Source organism: Sphaerodactylus townsendi, linkage group LG03 (assembly GCF_021028975.2).
Source record: "Sphaerodactylus townsendi isolate TG3544 linkage group LG03, MPM_Stown_v2.3, whole genome shotgun sequence".
NCBI lineage: Eukaryota > Metazoa > Chordata > Lepidosauria > Squamata > Sphaerodactylidae > Sphaerodactylus > Sphaerodactylus townsendi.
The window spans coordinates 169612394-169632060 of NC_059427.1; the positions used below are offsets into that span (position 1 = coordinate 169612394).

General features: G+C 64.1%; 1 protein-coding gene across 1 annotated transcript in view; it reads right to left on the reverse strand.

Moving 5' to 3' along the window:
- STAT6 (signal transducer and activator of transcription 6) overlaps nt 1-18397 on the reverse strand; it is a 58241-nt gene extending 39844 nt beyond the window's left edge. Inside the window, exons 1-4 of the mRNA XM_048487595.1 lie at nt 18265-18397; nt 14552-14690; nt 13006-13089; nt 9827-9956 (exon numbers count right to left, since the gene is read on the reverse strand). Coding sequence (XP_048343552.1) covers nt 9827-9956; nt 13006-13089; nt 14552-14690; nt 18265-18380 — 469 coding nt within the window. The 5' untranslated portion in view covers nt 18381-18397. The remainder of the gene's footprint in view (nt 1-9826; nt 9957-13005; nt 13090-14551; nt 14691-18264) is intronic.
- Between the last annotated feature and the right edge of the window lie 1270 nt (nt 18398-19667).

Genomic DNA, 19667 nt, shown 5'->3' on the forward strand with positions numbered 1-19667 from the left:
CCCCACCCCCCCCCCCCCCCACCCCCCCCCCCCCCCACCCCCCCCCCCCCCCACCCCCCCCCCCCCCCACCCCCCCCCCCCCCCACCCCCCCCCCCCCCCACCCCCCCCCCCCCCCACCCCCCCCCCCCCCCACCCCCCCCCCCCCCCACCCCCCCCCCCCCCCACCCCCCCCCCCCCCCACCCCCCCCCCCCCCCACCCCCCCCCCCCCCCACCCCCCCCCCCCCCCACCCCCCCCCCCCCCCACCCCCCCCCCCCCCCACCCCCCCCCCCCCCCACCCCCCCCCCCCCCCACCCCCCCCCCCCCCCACCCCCCCCCCCCCCCACCCCCCCCCCCCCCCACCCCCCCCCCCCCCCACCCCCCCCCCCCCCCACCCCCCCCCCCCCCCACCCCCCCCCCCCCCCACCCCCCCCCCCCCCCACCCCCCCCCCCCCCCACCCCCCCCCCCCCCCACCCCCCCCCCCCCCCACCCCCCCCCCCCCCCACCCCCCCCCCCCCCCACCCCCCCCCCCCCCCACCCCCCCCCCCCCCCACCCCCCCCCCCCCCCACCCCCCCCCCCCCCCACCCCCCCCCCCCCCCACCCCCCCCCCCCCCCACCCCCCCCCCCCCCCACCCCCCCCCCCCCCCACCCCCCCCCCCCCCCACCCCCCCCCCCCCCCACCCCCCCCCCCCCCCACCCCCCCCCCCCCCCACCCCCCCCCCCCCCCACCCCCCCCCCCCCCCACCCCCCCCCCCCCCCACCCCCCCCCCCCCCCACCCCCCCCCCCCCCCACCCCCCCCCCCCCCCACCCCCCCCCCCCCCCACCCCCCCCCCCCCCCACCCCCCCCCCCCCCCACCCCCCCCCCCCCCCACCCCCCCCCCCCCCCACCCCCCCCCCCCCCCACCCCCCCCCCCCCCCACCCCCCCCCCCCCCCACCCCCCCCCCCCCCCACCCCCCCCCCCCCCCACCCCCCCCCCCCCCCACCCCCCCCCCCCCCCACCCCCCCCCCCCCCCACCCCCCCCCCCCCCCACCCCCCCCCCCCCCCACCCCCCCCCCCCCCCACCCCCCCCCCCCCCCACCCCCCCCCCCCCCCACCCCCCCCCCCCCCCACCCCCCCCCCCCCCCACCCCCCCCCCCCCCCACCCCCCCCCCCCCCCACCCCCCCCCCCCCCCACCCCCCCCCCCCCCCACCCCCCCCCCCCCCCACCCCCCCCCCCCCCCACCCCCCCCCCCCCCCACCCCCCCCCCCCCCCACCCCCCCCCCCCCCCACCCCCCCCCCCCCCCACCCCCCCCCCCCCCCACCCCCCCCCCCCCCCACCCCCCCCCCCCCCCACCCCCCCCCCCCCCCACCCCCCCCCCCCCCCACCCCCCCCCCCCCCCACCCCCCCCCCCCCCCACCCCCCCCCCCCCCCACCCCCCCCCCCCCCCACCCCCCCCCCCCCCCACCCCCCCCCCCCCCCACCCCCCCCCCCCCCCACCCCCCCCCCCCCCCACCCCCCCCCCCCCCCACCCCCCCCCCCCCCCACCCCCCCCCCCCCCCACCCCCCCCCCCCCCCACCCCCCCCCCCCCCCACCCCCCCCCCCCCCCACCCCCCCCCCCCCCCACCCCCCCCCCCCCCCACCCCCCCCCCCCCCCACCCCCCCCCCCCCCCACCCCCCCCCCCCCCCACCCCCCCCCCCCCCCACCCCCCCCCCCCCCCACCCCCCCCCCCCCCCACCCCCCCCCCCCCCCACCCCCCCCCCCCCCCACCCCCCCCCCCCCCCACCCCCCCCCCCCCCCACCCCCCCCCCCCCCCACCCCCCCCCCCCCCCACCCCCCCCCCCCCCCACCCCCCCCCCCCCCCACCCCCCCCCCCCCCCACCCCCCCCCCCCCCCACCCCCCCCCCCCCCCACCCCCCCCCCCCCCCACCCCCCCCCCCCCCCACCCCCCCCCCCCCCCACCCCCCCCCCCCCCCACCCCCCCCCCCCCCCACCCCCCCCCCCCCCCACCCCCCCCCCCCCCCACCCCCCCCCCCCCCCACCCCCCCCCCCCCCCACCCCCCCCCCCCCCCACCCCCCCCCCCCCCCACCCCCCCCCCCCCCCACCCCCCCCCCCCCCCACCCCCCCCCCCCCCCACCCCCCCCCCCCCCCACCCCCCCCCCCCCCCACCCCCCCCCCCCCCCACCCCCCCCCCCCCCCACCCCCCCCCCCCCCCACCCCCCCCCCCCCCCACCCCCCCCCCCCCCCACCCCCCCCCCCCCCCACCCCCCCCCCCCCCCACCCCCCCCCCCCCCCACCCCCCCCCCCCCCCACCCCCCCCCCCCCCCACCCCCCCCCCCCCCCACCCCCCCCCCCCCCCACCCCCCCCCCCCCCCACCCCCCCCCCCCCCCACCCCCCCCCCCCCCCACCCCCCCCCCCCCCCACCCCCCCCCCCCCCCACCCCCCCCCCCCCCCACCCCCCCCCCCCCCCACCCCCCCCCCCCCCCACCCCCCCCCCCCCCCACCCCCCCCCCCCCCCACCCCCCCCCCCCCCCACCCCCCCCCCCCCCCACCCCCCCCCCCCCCCACCCCCCCCCCCCCCCACCCCCCCCCCCCCCCACCCCCCCCCCCCCCCACCCCCCCCCCCCCCCACCCCCCCCCCCCCCCACCCCCCCCCCCCCCCACCCCCCCCCCCCCCCACCCCCCCCCCCCCCCACCCCCCCCCCCCCCCACCCCCCCCCCCCCCCACCCCCCCCCCCCCCCACCCCCCCCCCCCCCCACCCCCCCCCCCCCCCACCCCCCCCCCCCCCCACCCCCCCCCCCCCCCACCCCCCCCCCCCCCCACCCCCCCCCCCCCCCACCCCCCCCCCCCCCCACCCCCCCCCCCCCCCACCCCCCCCCCCCCCCACCCCCCCCCCCCCCCACCCCCCCCCCCCCCCACCCCCCCCCCCCCCCACCCCCCCCCCCCCCCACCCCCCCCCCCCCCCACCCCCCCCCCCCCCCACCCCCCCCCCCCCCCACCCCCCCCCCCCCCCACCCCCCCCCCCCCCCACCCCCCCCCCCCCCCACCCCCCCCCCCCCCCACCCCCCCCCCCCCCCACCCCCCCCCCCCCCCACCCCCCCCCCCCCCCACCCCCCCCCCCCCCCACCCCCCCCCCCCCCCACCCCCCCCCCCCCCCACCCCCCCCCCCCCCCACCCCCCCCCCCCCCCACCCCCCCCCCCCCCCACCCCCCCCCCCCCCCACCCCCCCCCCCCCCCACCCCCCCCCCCCCCCACCCCCCCCCCCCCCCACCCCCCCCCCCCCCCACCCCCCCCCCCCCCCACCCCCCCCCCCCCCCACCCCCCCCCCCCCCCACCCCCCCCCCCCCCCACCCCCCCCCCCCCCCACCCCCCCCCCCCCCCACCCCCCCCCCCCCCCACCCCCCCCCCCCCCCACCCCCCCCCCCCCCCACCCCCCCCCCCCCCCACCCCCCCCCCCCCCCACCCCCCCCCCCCCCCACCCCCCCCCCCCCCCACCCCCCCCCCCCCCCACCCCCCCCCCCCCCCACCCCCCCCCCCCCCCACCCCCCCCCCCCCCCACCCCCCCCCCCCCCCACCCCCCCCCCCCCCCACCCCCCCCCCCCCCCACCCCCCCCCCCCCCCACCCCCCCCCCCCCCCACCCCCCCCCCCCCCCACCCCCCCCCCCCCCCACCCCCCCCCCCCCCCACCCCCCCCCCCCCCCACCCCCCCCCCCCCCCACCCCCCCCCCCCCCCACCCCCCCCCCCCCCCACCCCCCCCCCCCCCCACCCCCCCCCCCCCCCACCCCCCCCCCCCCCCACCCCCCCCCCCCCCCACCCCCCCCCCCCCCCACCCCCCCCCCCCCCCACCCCCCCCCCCCCCCACCCCCCCCCCCCCCCACCCCCCCCCCCCCCCACCCCCCCCCCCCCCCACCCCCCCCCCCCCCCACCCCCCCCCCCCCCCACCCCCCCCCCCCCCCACCCCCCCCCCCCCCCACCCCCCCCCCCCCCCACCCCCCCCCCCCCCCACCCCCCCCCCCCCCCACCCCCCCCCCCCCCCACCCCCCCCCCCCCCCACCCCCCCCCCCCCCCACCCCCCCCCCCCCCCACCCCCCCCCCCCCCCACCCCCCCCCCCCCCCACCCCCCCCCCCCCCCACCCCCCCCCCCCCCCACCCCCCCCCCCCCCCACCCCCCCCCCCCCCCACCCCCCCCCCCCCCCACCCCCCCCCCCCCCCACCCCCCCCCCCCCCCACCCCCCCCCCCCCCCACCCCCCCCCCCCCCCACCCCCCCCCCCCCCCACCCCCCCCCCCCCCCACCCCCCCCCCCCCCCACCCCCCCCCCCCCCCACCCCCCCCCCCCCCCACCCCCCCCCCCCCCCACCCCCCCCCCCCCCCACCCCCCCCCCCCCCCACCCCCCCCCCCCCCCACCCCCCCCCCCCCCCACCCCCCCCCCCCCCCACCCCCCCCCCCCCCCACCCCCCCCCCCCCCCACCCCCCCCCCCCCCCACCCCCCCCCCCCCCCACCCCCCCCCCCCCCCACCCCCCCCCCCCCCCACCCCCCCCCCCCCCCACCCCCCCCCCCCCCCACCCCCCCCCCCCCCCACCCCCCCCCCCCCCCACCCCCCCCCCCCCCCACCCCCCCCCCCCCCCACCCCCCCCCCCCCCCACCCCCCCCCCCCCCCACCCCCCCCCCCCCCCACCCCCCCCCCCCCCCACCCCCCCCCCCCCCCACCCCCCCCCCCCCCCACCCCCCCCCCCCCCCACCCCCCCCCCCCCCCACCCCCCCCCCCCCCCACCCCCCCCCCCCCCCACCCCCCCCCCCCCCCACCCCCCCCCCCCCCCACCCCCCCCCCCCCCCACCCCCCCCCCCCCCCACCCCCCCCCCCCCCCACCCCCCCCCCCCCCCACCCCCCCCCCCCCCCACCCCCCCCCCCCCCCACCCCCCCCCCCCCCCACCCCCCCCCCCCCCCACCCCCCCCCCCCCCCACCCCCCCCCCCCCCCACCCCCCCCCCCCCCCACCCCCCCCCCCCCCCACCCCCCCCCCCCCCCACCCCCCCCCCCCCCCACCCCCCCCCCCCCCCACCCCCCCCCCCCCCCACCCCCCCCCCCCCCCACCCCCCCCCCCCCCCACCCCCCCCCCCCCCCACCCCCCCCCCCCCCCACCCCCCCCCCCCCCCACCCCCCCCCCCCCCCACCCCCCCCCCCCCCCACCCCCCCCCCCCCCCACCCCCCCCCCCCCCCACCCCCCCCCCCCCCCACCCCCCCCCCCCCCCACCCCCCCCCCCCCCCACCCCCCCCCCCCCCCACCCCCCCCCCCCCCCACCCCCCCCCCCCCCCACCCCCCCCCCCCCCCACCCCCCCCCCCCCCCACCCCCCCCCCCCCCCACCCCCCCCCCCCCCCACCCCCCCCCCCCCCCACCCCCCCCCCCCCCCACCCCCCCCCCCCCCCACCCCCCCCCCCCCCCACCCCCCCCCCCCCCCACCCCCCCCCCCCCCCACCCCCCCCCCCCCCCACCCCCCCCCCCCCCCACCCCCCCCCCCCCCCACCCCCCCCCCCCCCCACCCCCCCCCCCCCCCACCCCCCCCCCCCCCCACCCCCCCCCCCCCCCACCCCCCCCCCCCCCCACCCCCCCCCCCCCCCACCCCCCCCCCCCCCCACCCCCCCCCCCCCCCACCCCCCCCCCCCCCCACCCCCCCCCCCCCCCACCCCCCCCCCCCCCCACCCCCCCCCCCCCCCACCCCCCCCCCCCCCCACCCCCCCCCCCCCCCACCCCCCCCCCCCCCCACCCCCCCCCCCCCCCACCCCCCCCCCCCCCCACCCCCCCCCCCCCCCACCCCCCCCCCCCCCCACCCCCCCCCCCCCCCACCCCCCCCCCCCCCCACCCCCCCCCCCCCCCACCCCCCCCCCCCCCCACCCCCCCCCCCCCCCACCCCCCCCCCCCCCCACCCCCCCCCCCCCCCACCCCCCCCCCCCCCCACCCCCCCCCCCCCCCACCCCCCCCCCCCCCCACCCCCCCCCCCCCCCACCCCCCCCCCCCCCCACCCCCCCCCCCCCCCACCCCCCCCCCCCCCCACCCCCCCCCCCCCCCACCCCCCCCCCCCCCCACCCCCCCCCCCCCCCACCCCCCCCCCCCCCCACCCCCCCCCCCCCCCACCCCCCCCCCCCCCCACCCCCCCCCCCCCCCACCCCCCCCCCCCCCCACCCCCCCCCCCCCCCACCCCCCCCCCCCCCCACCCCCCCCCCCCCCCACCCCCCCCCCCCCCCACCCCCCCCCCCCCCCACCCCCCCCCCCCCCCACCCCCCCCCCCCCCCACCCCCCCCCCCCCCCACCCCCCCCCCCCCCCACCCCCCCCCCCCCCCACCCCCCCCCCCCCCCACCCCCCCCCCCCCCCACCCCCCCCCCCCCCCACCCCCCCCCCCCCCCACCCCCCCCCCCCCCCACCCCCCCCCCCCCCCACCCCCCCCCCCCCCCACCCCCCCCCCCCCCCACCCCCCCCCCCCCCCACCCCCCCCCCCCCCCACCCCCCCCCCCCCCCACCCCCCCCCCCCCCCACCCCCCCCCCCCCCCACCCCCCCCCCCCCCCACCCCCCCCCCCCCCCACCCCCCCCCCCCCCCACCCCCCCCCCCCCCCACCCCCCCCCCCCCCCACCCCCCCCCCCCCCCACCCCCCCCCCCCCCCACCCCCCCCCCCCCCCACCCCCCCCCCCCCCCACCCCCCCCCCCCCCCACCCCCCCCCCCCCCCACCCCCCCCCCCCCCCACCCCCCCCCCCCCCCACCCCCCCCCCCCCCCACCCCCCCCCCCCCCCACCCCCCCCCCCCCCCACCCCCCCCCCCCCCCACCCCCCCCCCCCCCCACCCCCCCCCCCCCCCACCCCCCCCCCCCCCCACCCCCCCCCCCCCCCACCCCCCCCCCCCCCCACCCCCCCCCCCCCCCACCCCCCCCCCCCCCCACCCCCCCCCCCCCCCACCCCCCCCCCCCCCCACCCCCCCCCCCCCCCACCCCCCCCCCCCCCCACCCCCCCCCCCCCCCACCCCCCCCCCCCCCCACCCCCCCCCCCCCCCACCCCCCCCCCCCCCCACCCCCCCCCCCCCCCACCCCCCCCCCCCCCCACCCCCCCCCCCCCCCACCCCCCCCCCCCCCCACCCCCCCCCCCCCCCACCCCCCCCCCCCCCCACCCCCCCCCCCCCCCACCCCCCCCCCCCCCCACCCCCCCCCCCCCCCACCCCCCCCCCCCCCCACCCCCCCCCCCCCCCACCCCCCCCCCCCCCCACCCCCCCCCCCCCCCACCCCCCCCCCCCCCCACCCCCCCCCCCCCCCACCCCCCCCCCCCCCCACCCCCCCCCCCCCCCACCCCCCCCCCCCCCCACCCCCCCCCCCCCCCACCCCCCCCCCCCCCCACCCCCCCCCCCCCCCACCCCCCCCCCCCCCCACCCCCCCCCCCCCCCACCCCCCCCCCCCCCCACCCCCCCCCCCCCCCACCCCCCCCCCCCCCCACCCCCCCCCCCCCCCACCCCCCCCCCCCCCCACCCCCCCCCCCCCCCACCCCCCCCCCCCCCCACCCCCCCCCCCCCCCACCCCCCCCCCCCCCCACCCCCCCCCCCCCCCACCCCCCCCCCCCCCCACCCCCCCCCCCCCCCACCCCCCCCCCCCCCCACCCCCCCCCCCCCCCACCCCCCCCCCCCCCCACCCCCCCCCCCCCCCACCCCCCCCCCCCCCCACCCCCCCCCCCCCCCACCCCCCCCCCCCCCCACCCCCCCCCCCCCCCACCCCCCCCCCCCCCCACCCCCCCCCCCCCCCACCCCCCCCCCCCCCCACCCCCCCCCCCCCCCACCCCCCCCCCCCCCCACCCCCCCCCCCCCCCACCCCCCCCCCCCCCCACCCCCCCCCCCCCCCACCCCCCCCCCCCCCCACCCCCCCCCCCCCCCACCCCCCCCCCCCCCCACCCCCCCCCCCCCCCACCCCCCCCCCCCCCCACCCCCCCCCCCCCCCAGTAACAAACAGGTGTTTCACAACCACAGGAAAGTGTATAACTATGGTGCATGAAAAAATTCCTGGGGAAGGGAGTTGCATAGTTTAGACACAGCTGGCAAGAAGGCAGCCAGGACATCTTGTTCTCCCTTGAACTTTGGAATCTACTCGTTACTCGATCTAGATCATTACTCGAGCTAGATGTAACGCATCCCCCTCTGCCGTTCTTAAGGGCCGACAGTTGAATATTCCACTTCTAGATAGAACACGTGCATATTGTCAGGATACTGTTGAGACCCTTGAGAATATTATGTTCTCTTGCCCGAGGTACGCGTTACCTAGACTCTCCCTACTTATCCCGGCTCTAGGGAATTAAAAAAGAGTTGTTCGGAACATACAAAGACTATTCACCCAACTAGCAACGGTGGGATAACTGGAAAAACCACTAAATTATTATTAGAAGTGCTCAAGTCAAAGATTTAATGGAAGCTTGATCACCTCTTCTTTACCAACCTTACGTGCTTTGTCCAGTTTTATGTCCTGTTTTAATACCCGCTCTGTCCTGTACAGCGGAACCTCGGTAATCGTCACCTTCAGTTTCGCCGATTTCAGTTGTTGGTGGTTGACCCCAGCCGTTTTTTTGCCTCTGTTTTTGCTGGGCGCCTCTGTTTTTGGCTACGCTGTTTGCGTAAATTTATGCTTTTTGAATAAATTTGCTACGTTGTTTGCATAGCACATGCGCAAACAGCGTAGCTTCGGCTTTCGCTGGTTTCGGTTTTCGCCAAGCGTCACCGGACAGATTACCGGCGAAAACTGAGGTTCCACTGTATTTTGTGGTATTTTTACTGATATGCCTAATAAAGGTCAGTTGAAGTTGAAGAAGTCTTGAGCTTTGATTCCCATAAGATGAACCTGTGAAAATCTGAGTTCTTACAGCAGAACCCCTTTGGACAACCTCCCAAGAATTGGATAGGAACATACAAGTGGAGGTGATCCTTTCGACATTGTGAACCCAAGACATTTAATGCTTGAGCAGGGCCATCTGAAGCAGAAATATATCTTTCTGAGTTCACTGAACTCAACAGCTAACACAACCATAACTCTGCTTATGACGGCAAGGTAAAAAGGTGGTTAACAAATATTTAACATATATTCTTTATAAACAAAACAACGTCATGCATTGGTGACTTGTTTTTCAAATTCACATTTAATCAAAGCATAACACTCCTCAATACCCGCCAAGATTCTTGTTTGTACTTGCTGCCGAGAAGGCCCGTAGCCACGGTGGTACAAAAGGGGGCTGGGCCCCATCAATCATTTGCCAAGCCCCTCCAGCCCAAGGGTTGGTGTGAAACCCATCAAAAGTCTCTCAAGTGTAAATTATCTATGTAAAAAAAGGAAGGAGCTGAGGTAACAAGGTGTGTCTCTTCTCATAAAACTTCCAAATGTGAATTCTCTATGCGATTGGCTAGAACGGAATTAGCAATTTGCAGGGTTGAAGTATCCTAATTTTAAAAGCCTGTGGGGTGATACAGGATGTCTAAAACTTGTTTTGCACTTTCCCAATTTTTGTAATTCTAGATTTATTTCATTGCTTATTAGATTCCTCATGCTATTCAATTGCATTGCTTTATACTATGGATACGTTATACTATGCTTTATACCTTGAGTCTCAAGTACAAAATTGGTAAATAAACAACAAAGAACAAATAAATAATAAAGAAAATAAATAATGATGGACTGGCCACCACTGTATTCATTTGTACCCCCACCCATGAAAATGCTCTGATTATGGGCCTCCTGCCAAGCAATCATGGCTGGAAGGGAAGCTGCTCTGAACCTTCATTGCTGACGGATCCCTTGCAACGCTCCATCCTTACAACCTTCCAGACCTACCAAGTGCTCACCTCTTGAGCTGCCCCTCAGGTCCCCATGGAGCGCCTGGATCTCTTGCAGCTTGTACTGTAGCCTCTTCAGATCAAATTCAAACTTCAGTTCCTCCTGTTGGCGGCGGAAGCTGAGGGGCAGGCACTGTAACTGTAAGATGCAGAAATAAGATATGATCCTCCCTACTTCTTCTCCTATGTATGCAGAATAGATTTTTTTTATATATTACAGACTCAGCCTGCAGTCATCCAGCATAGGAGTCTTCAATCTTTCCAGACCCAGGAACGTGTGAGTGGGATGCATGTTATCGTAAGTCACCTGACATCACAATCACATGACAGAAAGAGGGGGAGTCACTGCTATGACCTCACATGTGGCAAGGAACCAGACAAAGGGAGCCAGGGACAAGAAACAAATTGGGGGAAAAATAGACACAAGCTGAGCACCAGCTGTAATGTGGAACAAACCAAGGGTCAGTGGTGAGGAGGAAACTTCAGTTGAGTGACTTTGCCTGCTGCTGCTCTCAGCCCGTGTGCAAGAAGACACAGGTATTGTTGCGATCTTGCTCTCTGAGCATGCCTGATAGCAGCAGATTCTCTCAAAAGGCAGTCAAACAAAAGTGGCAGCTCCGACAGACATGCAACCCAGCAGGAGAAAGCCCCATGACCCACACACCTGATTGTCTCCCCACCGTGGCCTCAAGATCACTGACCTAGGAAACAATGGGCCTTTTCCCAGGAAAGACAGTGATAACGACCACCAAGACAACCCTTGTGTGAAAGGGAAAAAACCCTAACCAGCTTGCATACTTTGTGACTGGTATGCTCCTTTCACGTTGAAGGCACAACCAGGGGTGAAAACAGATGTTGTGTTCTGTGTACAGCTACAGCAAGCTCTCTGCCCAATGAGGCTTCCACTTCTCAGCCTGTTCTACAGAGACACGCCCTGGCAAGCTTAGCACTCTTTCAGAAAACTGCTTCCCAGGCCAAGACAGACCTTTTCCACCCAAGTTATATGCCCCAAGTTCAATGCTGTTTGGAAGCAAGGTGTTTTTTTAACTGTTGCCCCATGGCACCGTGGTCTATTTGTGCTCCCCTGGCTTTCCGCTGATCTTTCCCCAACTTTCTTTGCTGTAAAGATTTGGGAGAGATTGCAGCAAAGCCGGCATAGCTGCTGTGTGGGTTGGGGGTTTTCTAGTCCTGTCCTGCTCCCATGACAGCCATTTTCTCTGTCTTGGTCCCAGCAGGGGCAATTTCCTGCCAGGTTGCTTTTTTGTTTATATCAGCAGCTGAATACAGCTTGATTGTTATATTGTTATAACAGTCTGTGTAGAACATTCTCTGATTACTCAGCTTACATTCTCTGATTACTCAGCTTACATTTACAGAAAGAAGAAAGGAGAAGAATAGGTTTTCATATCCTGATTTTCACTACTTTAAGAAGTCCCAAAGCAGCTTACAAGGGGAGTCATAGCACTGGAACTCAGAGCTATTAGCCAGTCCGGGCGAGTCCAGACAAACCTGGAGACACAAAAAAACCAAGAAATCTCCATAAAGAGAGACTTCTTGACAGAGGGGGAGGAGAAATATAGCTTGTTGGGCCACTACGCCATGGTGTGGATAAGGGCAGGTGTTTGGTGCAGGTAGAGAAATAAAGACTGTTTATAATTGCACGGTCAAAGCAAGCTGGCTTGGAAACAAATGTTTAAAAATAAAAAAAAGAACAAAGGAAAAATGGAGGGAAAACAATTCTGGAACCAAAAGGAGGGGAAAAATACAGAATTAAAAGGAAAAAAATGTAGCAATTGACTCATGCAGAACACGCTAATGTTATCTCTGTTCTGTTCCTTTCAATGTTTTGGTATTCTCCCCCGAAAACTCTTACATCATATGTATATTATTTAACTAACCATAGCTATGTGAGGGCTTAATGCTAATCTTTCTCAGGTTCTTTGGTGTAGATTTTCTTTCATACTCTTTTTTCAGTGACAGATCTTGGAGAATCTTACAGTATCTTTTACTGTTCCAGTTTACCGTTCTGAACTTTCATCCACAGATGCTTGTTATTTTTAATTTGGTGATTAAGTTCCTAAAAGTACTTTAGCAGTAGCCAATTTGTTTCAGTCCTTTTGTCCTCTGTGCGTCTCTTAAGTGCCATCAAGTCACTTTCAACTTATGGAAATTATTATAAATTAATGTCCTCCAAAATATTCTGTCATTAACAGTCTTGCTTAGGTTTTGCAGACTGAGGGCTGAGACTTACTTGGCAGAGTCAATCCATCTCCATTTGGTCTTCCTCTTTTCCTTCTGCCTTCCACTTTTCCTAGCATTATTCTCTTTTCAGATACTCTTGTCTTCTCATAATGGGACCAAAGTATGATAGTTTCAGTTTAGTCATTTTAGCTTTTAGGAAAAGTTCAAGCTTGATCTGATCTAGAACCCACTGATTTGTCTTCTTGGCAGTCCACAGTATCTCCTCCAGCTACCTTCATCCCTTCAGACATAGCTATTTCTGCTGCTCAAGAGCACAGTTTCTTGGAGCTTTGATAGGAGAAAACATGTTACCTCTATCCCCAGAAAAGACTCAGCTGCCCATTTTCACACATTAAGCAGCTATTCAAGAGACAGGACATTTTCTCCAGGCTTGTTGCCAACCCAAGATATGAAACCGTAGGGTTCCGTCCACACATGCAGAATAATACACTTTCAATCCACTTTCACAACTGTTTGCAAGTGGATTTTGACATTCTGCACAGTAAAATCCAGCTGCAAAGTGCATTGAAAGTGCATTATTCTGCATGTGCAGAAGGGGCCTAGGACTAGGGTTTGGTCAGGCAAGCAATACGGGATTGCTAGGAGGACTGACAAGATAATCAGAGTAAACCCTATAAAGTGGTGTGGGGCTGATGGTAACATGGCATGGCTGTAGTGTGGGGGCATGGCATGGGGAAAGTCTGGATGTGGACATAAACTGCAGGACAATGAGGCTGCCAGAGAAGCAAGAAGCATGAGGGAAACAGCAGAATCTGCCAAGGGGCTAACATTTTTGGCGGCCCTCTAGGTGTCATGAGAGTGGTGGGTCTGCATTTGTCTCCATTGTTGCATTGTAGATGAACTGTTTAGGGACCAGGGTGACAATCCGGGACTAAACCTCAGTATCAAAGAACAGCTGAGTGTAAAGAGGGGCAAGTACACCCTACCTTGTTCTGAACAGCGACTTGCTCCGCTTCTAGAATCTGTTTCACAGTCCTTGCCAACTGCAACGGATCTCTCCGATAAGTATTCTGTAATTAAAAAGGAGAACAGAAGTGCTATTTGTTTTTCTCCCTCAGCCTGAAAACTAGCTACCCAATAATTTCTTCCTAACAGGAATGCAGGAGAGTTGAGCCCATGAAGGAGGAGGATTGTGAGGCCACTAGGGTGAACCACACACCTGCCTGTGGCTCTCAAAGCAAGTTTATACTGTGAGCACTGCAATCTTGGCTGAGGCACAGCCAGTCTTTTTATGAAGATAAAGGAGTTGGTTATACCGTGCCCATGAAACTGTATGCAAGACCTGGTCTACACAGGCAGTGGGGTGAGGAAGCAGAATTCCAAAGAGGTCAAAATGAATTGTATCATTTCACACAATAGTTAGGTGAGCAGTTCTATGAATACTTCAGCAGTGTAACAAAGTAGGTTTCTGCAAGGAGAAAACTACTAGCGTGGGGAGCCATGCTAGTTTCCTACTATGTCTTTTGAATGCATCCTGCAGCCAAACTGTCACAATCCAGTCTAACACCAAAAGACTGCCATTTCCTTCTGATGCATGTGGAAACCAGGTTTAAGGACTCATCAGCCTGGAATTGCAACCTGAGTAAAGGCCATGCCTGGGAGGGTCAATCTAGACCAGGGGTAGGGAACCTGCGGCTCGAGAGCCGCATGCAGCTCTTCTGCCCTTGCACTGTGGCTCCACGAGCCAAGCCGCTGGCCCCATCCTTGCCTGCCCTGCAGGCAGCAGAGTGGGCACACCAACTGCCCATGGTCGGCTGGGCCGCGCCGCGGGCTTCCCCTCTCACCCGCCCCGTTGGAGCGGGGCGGGCGCTTTCCCGGCAGCTGGCAAGGCCAAGCCACCGGCTTCATCCTTGCCCGCCCTGCAGGCAGCAGGGCGGGCGCATCCATGCGCTTCTCAGAATGAGTGGAGTAAAAGGTAAAAAAACCCTATATATATAGTGTTATCTTTATTTTAAATGTCAAAAATTATTTGCAGCTCCAAGTGTTTTCTTTTCCTGTGGAAAAGTGGTCCAAATGGCTCTTTGAGTGTTAAAGGTTCCCTACCCCTGATCTAGACCTTGGAGCTTCCCACTTCCCATAATAACCCCTGTGTAAGGTCTCAGGAGGGGGACCACTCCTAGGGGAGGCCCTGTGTCTGAGCAATTGGTCAGTCCTTTTAGTCATCAGAAACATTTTGGAGAGGGGAAAAACCCAGTCCTTCAGCCCAAGGAAAGGCCAGGCCCAGCTGTGTTGCTGAATCACCAAAAGTCCAGCCCAAGGCTAAACCTCCGTGCCTTTGCCCCAATATCACAAAGGGAAAAAAGGACATTTACAAAGTAGAAGGGCATCTGTAGAAGTGCTGTTTATAAAAGAAGTTAATGGATACAAAGAGCTCCAGAAATAAACACCAGGAACAGTAATTTCTGTCTGTGCTCAGTAGTGAGGCTGCCAGTATCTCCTTTCTGTTCAGTGCCCCAGAGGCCCCAGACATACCTCCAAGTTAGCCATGAGCTGAAGAATTAAGCTGGATTGGTGGTTTTTATTGGCCAAGTCTTGCAGTGTCTCCACCATGGCAGAAAGAAGGCTGTTGGCCATGAAGGCACAAAAAGAATCGGACTCTGTGATGAATTCCCTGAGGACACCAAGAGGAAACAGACAGACAGATGAAGAAACTGAAAAGACGACAATCTCACCTGAACCCATTCACCTCTTTTCAAAACTCTGTACCTGGCTGGTCTCGCCAGAACATACACATCACCATCCTTCTCAAACAACCCATAAAACATGAGGAGCAACCCATAGGTTTTGCCACAGCAATTACAAATCATAGCTGATAAAGGAACCAGGATTGTCTCATAGCTATAGCTACATAACCAAACCTGCCCTTCTCCCATTGAAAAACCATTTTTTAATAGTTGCCATGTAGTGGTAGAACAAAAACAGATTGAAGGAAGTCTAACAGTGGTGTTGAGTGTGTTCTTTCTGTAGATATTGTGGGTGGGTTTTCCAGGCTGTGTGGCCTTGGTTTTTGCTCCTAAAATTTTATTAACATCTATGGCTGGCATCTTTAGAACCATAAAACACTAAGATGTGTTTCTCTCCATGAAACGCTATGGCTCATTCCGCACACGCAAAATAATGCACTTTCAAGCTGCTTTCACAACTGTTTTTGCCATTCCGCACAGCTTCAAAGAGCCCTGAAAGCAGCTTGAAAGTGCATTATTCTGCGTGTGCGGAATGAGCCCAAGGTGTTTCTCTCACAGAAACATATTACCATGACATTCCTCTGAAGATGCCAGCCATAGATGCTGGTGAAGCGTTAGGAGCAAAAACTACCAGACCACAGCCACACAGCCTGGAAAATCCACAACAGCCAATTGATTCCAGCCATGAAAGGTTTGACAATATGTTGTGTTCCTGTTACAGAGTGGTTATACTAAGAGCTGGTCTGCATTAAAAATTTAAGCTGGTCTATAAGTCATGGCTTTCTCTAAAGGATTCTGGAAATTTTAAATTGGGAGACTGCTGGAAATTCTGGTCTGGATCCTACCATTCCACTGAGCAGAGTTGGAAGCATTCCTTCAGCCACTGAAGGAAGAGACACTTAAATTGGGAACATTTTCTCCAGTCTAAGGCCCCTTCCACACATGCAGAATAATGCACTTTCAATCCATTTTCACAATTGTTTGAAAGTGGATTTTGGTATTCTGCACAGTAAAATCCAGTTGCAAAGTGCATTGAAAATGGATTGAAAATGCATTATTCTGCATGTGTGGAAGAGGCCTAAGGTAGGATATATCCGTCAGAGATATCTAGCCTTTTGAAACAATAACTCATGGAGGCATTTATGGGGAATACCACAACAATGAAACTGGATGAAAGGTTTAGTATAGTTTAGCCTTCAGAATTATACTTGCGTTGCTGGATCAAGGCAAGCTTCCATCAAGACCAACATTCTAGTAATGGAAGACAGAAATGATGAACATTCATTGTATAATATAACCTATTATTATAACCTATAACCTAGTATAATATAACCTATAATATAACCATTGTATAATATAACCTATAACCTAACATTCATTGTATAATATAACCTATGCAGCAGTGGCATAGGAGGTTAAGAGCTCGTATATCTAATCTGGAGGAACCGGGTTTGATTCCCAGCTCTGCCGCCTGAGCTGTGGAAGCTTATCTGGGGAATTCAGATTAGCCTGTACACTCCCACAGGCGCCAGCTGGGTGACCTTGGGCTAGTCACAGCTTCTCGGAGCTCTCTCAGCCCCACCTACCTCACAGGCTGTTTGTTGTGAGGGGGGAAGGGCAAGGAGATTGTAAGCCCCTTTGAGTCTCCTGCAGGAGAGAAAGGGGGGATATAAATCCAAACTCCTCCTCCCCCTCCCCCTCCTCCCCCTCCCCCTCCTCCTTCTATGAAGCAAATTAGTATTACCTGTAAGACATAGAGTAATGGTCTCCTACCTGAGGTATAGCCATATGAATGCATATGTATAGCCATATGTACGCATACCTTCAGAAGGCCATTGCGTTCACATCCTACATGTGAGCTCCCAAAGGCACCTGGTGGGCCACTGCGAGTAGCAGAGAGCTGGACTAGATGGACTTTGGTCTGATCCAGCTGGCTTGTTCTTATGTTCTTCTTATGGGGTAGGGCGGTATACAAATTTAATAAATAATAATAATAATAATCATCTAAAATTATTTAAGCTATGGATTCAAGCAATAAGAATAAAGCAAAGGCAGGTAATAAAAATAATCTTCCACCGTGGCAAGCATTTGGTCCTTTGTGACATGGCTAGGTTGTAAACGATACAACATCTTGCCCCTCATTAAAGCTGTAAACCATGTTTGTGCTTACATAAATGGGAATTGAATGTCACAAGCCCGCATCCTAGGACCTGACAGATAGGTCTTAATTACACCTCCCTCTTCCTGGAATAGGGAGGAACATGCTATTAAAAACCCTGACAAAAGACTGAGATTCAGATTCTAAGACCCAACTCGTTGTGATTCAGATTCTAAGGTCCAACTTATGCCTTCAACTGCATTTGTTTTTATATGCTTGGAACTGTCTAGAGCAGGAGTCTGCAACCTGCGGCTCTTTCAGCCTTATACTGCGGCTCCTCGTGGCCTGGAGGTCAGAGGGCAGCGTGGGCGTGTCCCTCCAGAGCAGCGCTGGAAGGAAAGGTGAGTGGAGGGGCTAAACCAGAGGTGGCTCCATGCTTGGTAGATCTTCAGGGCCGGGGAAAACAGGTCCAAATGGCTCTTTCGGTGATAAAGGTTGCCGACCCCTGGTCTAGAGCTAAGAGAAACCTCTTTGTATTTTTCTTTTCTTTCTTTTTAACAAACTCTTAAAAACTCAGCTGTTTGAGAGTACTGGATAAAGGATGCTGTTTCTTTGTATGTTACAGGAAAGAGGGCGCCCAGCTCAAGGCAATCCCCACCCCCTTTCCTTCGCACAATCCCTCTGCCCAACTCTGATCACACCTGCTTGGAGATACAAACATGTCACTCCGCAGTAGATTGGAGTGGGCATCAGGAATCCAGAAGAAGCATGCCAAGAGGTAACTTCCTGCTTTGTAGCTGTTGGTGGTGGAAACTGCTGACTCAGAGCAACCCTGTAATATTTTCAAGGCAAGAAACATTTGGAGGTGGTTTGCCATTGCCTGCCTCCTTGTGGGCTGAGAGGGTTCTGAGACAACTGTCTGGCCACCCAGGGGGCTTAATTTGGAAAAGTGGGGAATCAAACATAGTTCTGCAGATTAGAGTCTGTTACTCTTAACTGCTGCACCATGCAGGCTCTCTTGTAGCTGTTACAAACTGTTAACAAGGCAGTTGAAATGTCATGAAATGTGATAATAGTTTAGGAGTGCCATTACACCAGGGCTTGGATACCTCCTAGGATTTTTGCAGGAGCAAAGAGATGGGTGTTTTTGCCAGGTAATTACTGGGAGTCAAGAAGCAGTAAAAATCAAAAACTTTGGGTCCAAATAAATTTTAGGTGGGATCTAAGCCCTTAGCTTATTTTCCAGTGGTATTTCTCCAGAGTTGAGGATGTGGTAATAAAGCACTTACCTGGAAAGCATCCATACTACTGTGCATACTAAGAAAGGCTGTGCTGGGGAAGATGAATGAAATCTGGTATGGACTTTGGAATGTTTAGGCCTACAGTGCGCTCCTCAGACTTACCAAGGGTTGTTCTCCAGCCAGCCCCCGAGGATGCAACGCAGGTTATGAGGAAATTTATCACTGCAGACATTGAACTGCTCGGGAGGCATCTTACTAATCTCACTCCACAAGGCCATCTTGGATCAGGTTATCCACAGCTGTAAAAGAAGAAGTTGGCTGTTACGACATAGCACAGAGAGGAAGTTTCAGTATATTGGCCAACATGTGGTTAACCATTTGCTATTCAGGGAGTTTAATCCTGTCAGTGAGAGAAGATCTCTCTATCTCACATCTGGATAGTGCCAACATCAAGAGCTCTACCCTTAACTGTAAGTCAGAGTTTATTGGAGACTTATGCATGCAACGGGCAAAGATTCACAGTTCTTCTGCTATCTTTCTGTGATGTCAATCTATGCAGTGTTTATCCTTTTATACTTGTGAAAAGAGAATGGTCAGACCCATCTTTCCATCCCTAACCTGAACAAAGCATCATAAAACTTCCTTGGGCTGGAAGGAGGCTAATCAGTCCAGCCATGACTAGCAATGCTAAGTCATGTGATCCTCGCGGCTAAGAACTATAAGTCCCATCATTCTGCATCTTCAAGGGATAGTCTCTTACCTTGTCTAAGTCAAATACATACATATTTGCTATATCTAAGTAACTCAAACCCTTTGGGACAGCACAGTTTTCTCACCCGACAAGAGCTCCCACTTACAAGGAGCTGCTCTCAATATTGTAAATATCAGCACAGAGATAATTGGCCATGCCAGCAGGGACTGATGGGAATTGTAGTCCATGAACATCTGAAACACAGAGTTGAACAATCCTGGCATAAGCTAACTCCTTCCACTCGAATATTAAGCTGGGGCATAACCCCTCAACACCAGAATTTTCTGCTGCAAAATGTGATTGTGAACTACTGCCTTGGTTTTAGGAGACTGCACCAATTTATAGAGGATAGGTCTGTTCATGGCTATTAGCCACGGTAGTTACAATGCTCAGAGGGACCATGCTACTGAATATAAATATTTCCTTCGTGTCCTACTTGCAGGTTTCTCAGGGGTGTCTGATTGGCCACTTCTCAAAACAGGATGTTGAAGCCAGAAGGAACCTTGGTCTGATCCAACATAGCTACTCTTATGATCTTAAAATCTAGCATTTTATTTGCACTGTACGATTCCTTGATGCTGCCACGTCAGGAAGGAAGGAAAGAAGAATCTCTAAATTATGTATTTTTTAAAAGTCCCAGGATCCCACCTTTTGCTTAACCAATGTTGCTGATACACCGTTCCGTTGTTTTTAAAAAATAAATTAGCTATTTCTCATGTCTGTCTTTTTGGCCCTCCCATTTTCTATTCCCTCTCCTCTTGCATATTTCATGCTTAGAAAAAAATAGGTCTATACCACATTTCCTTGAAAGGTG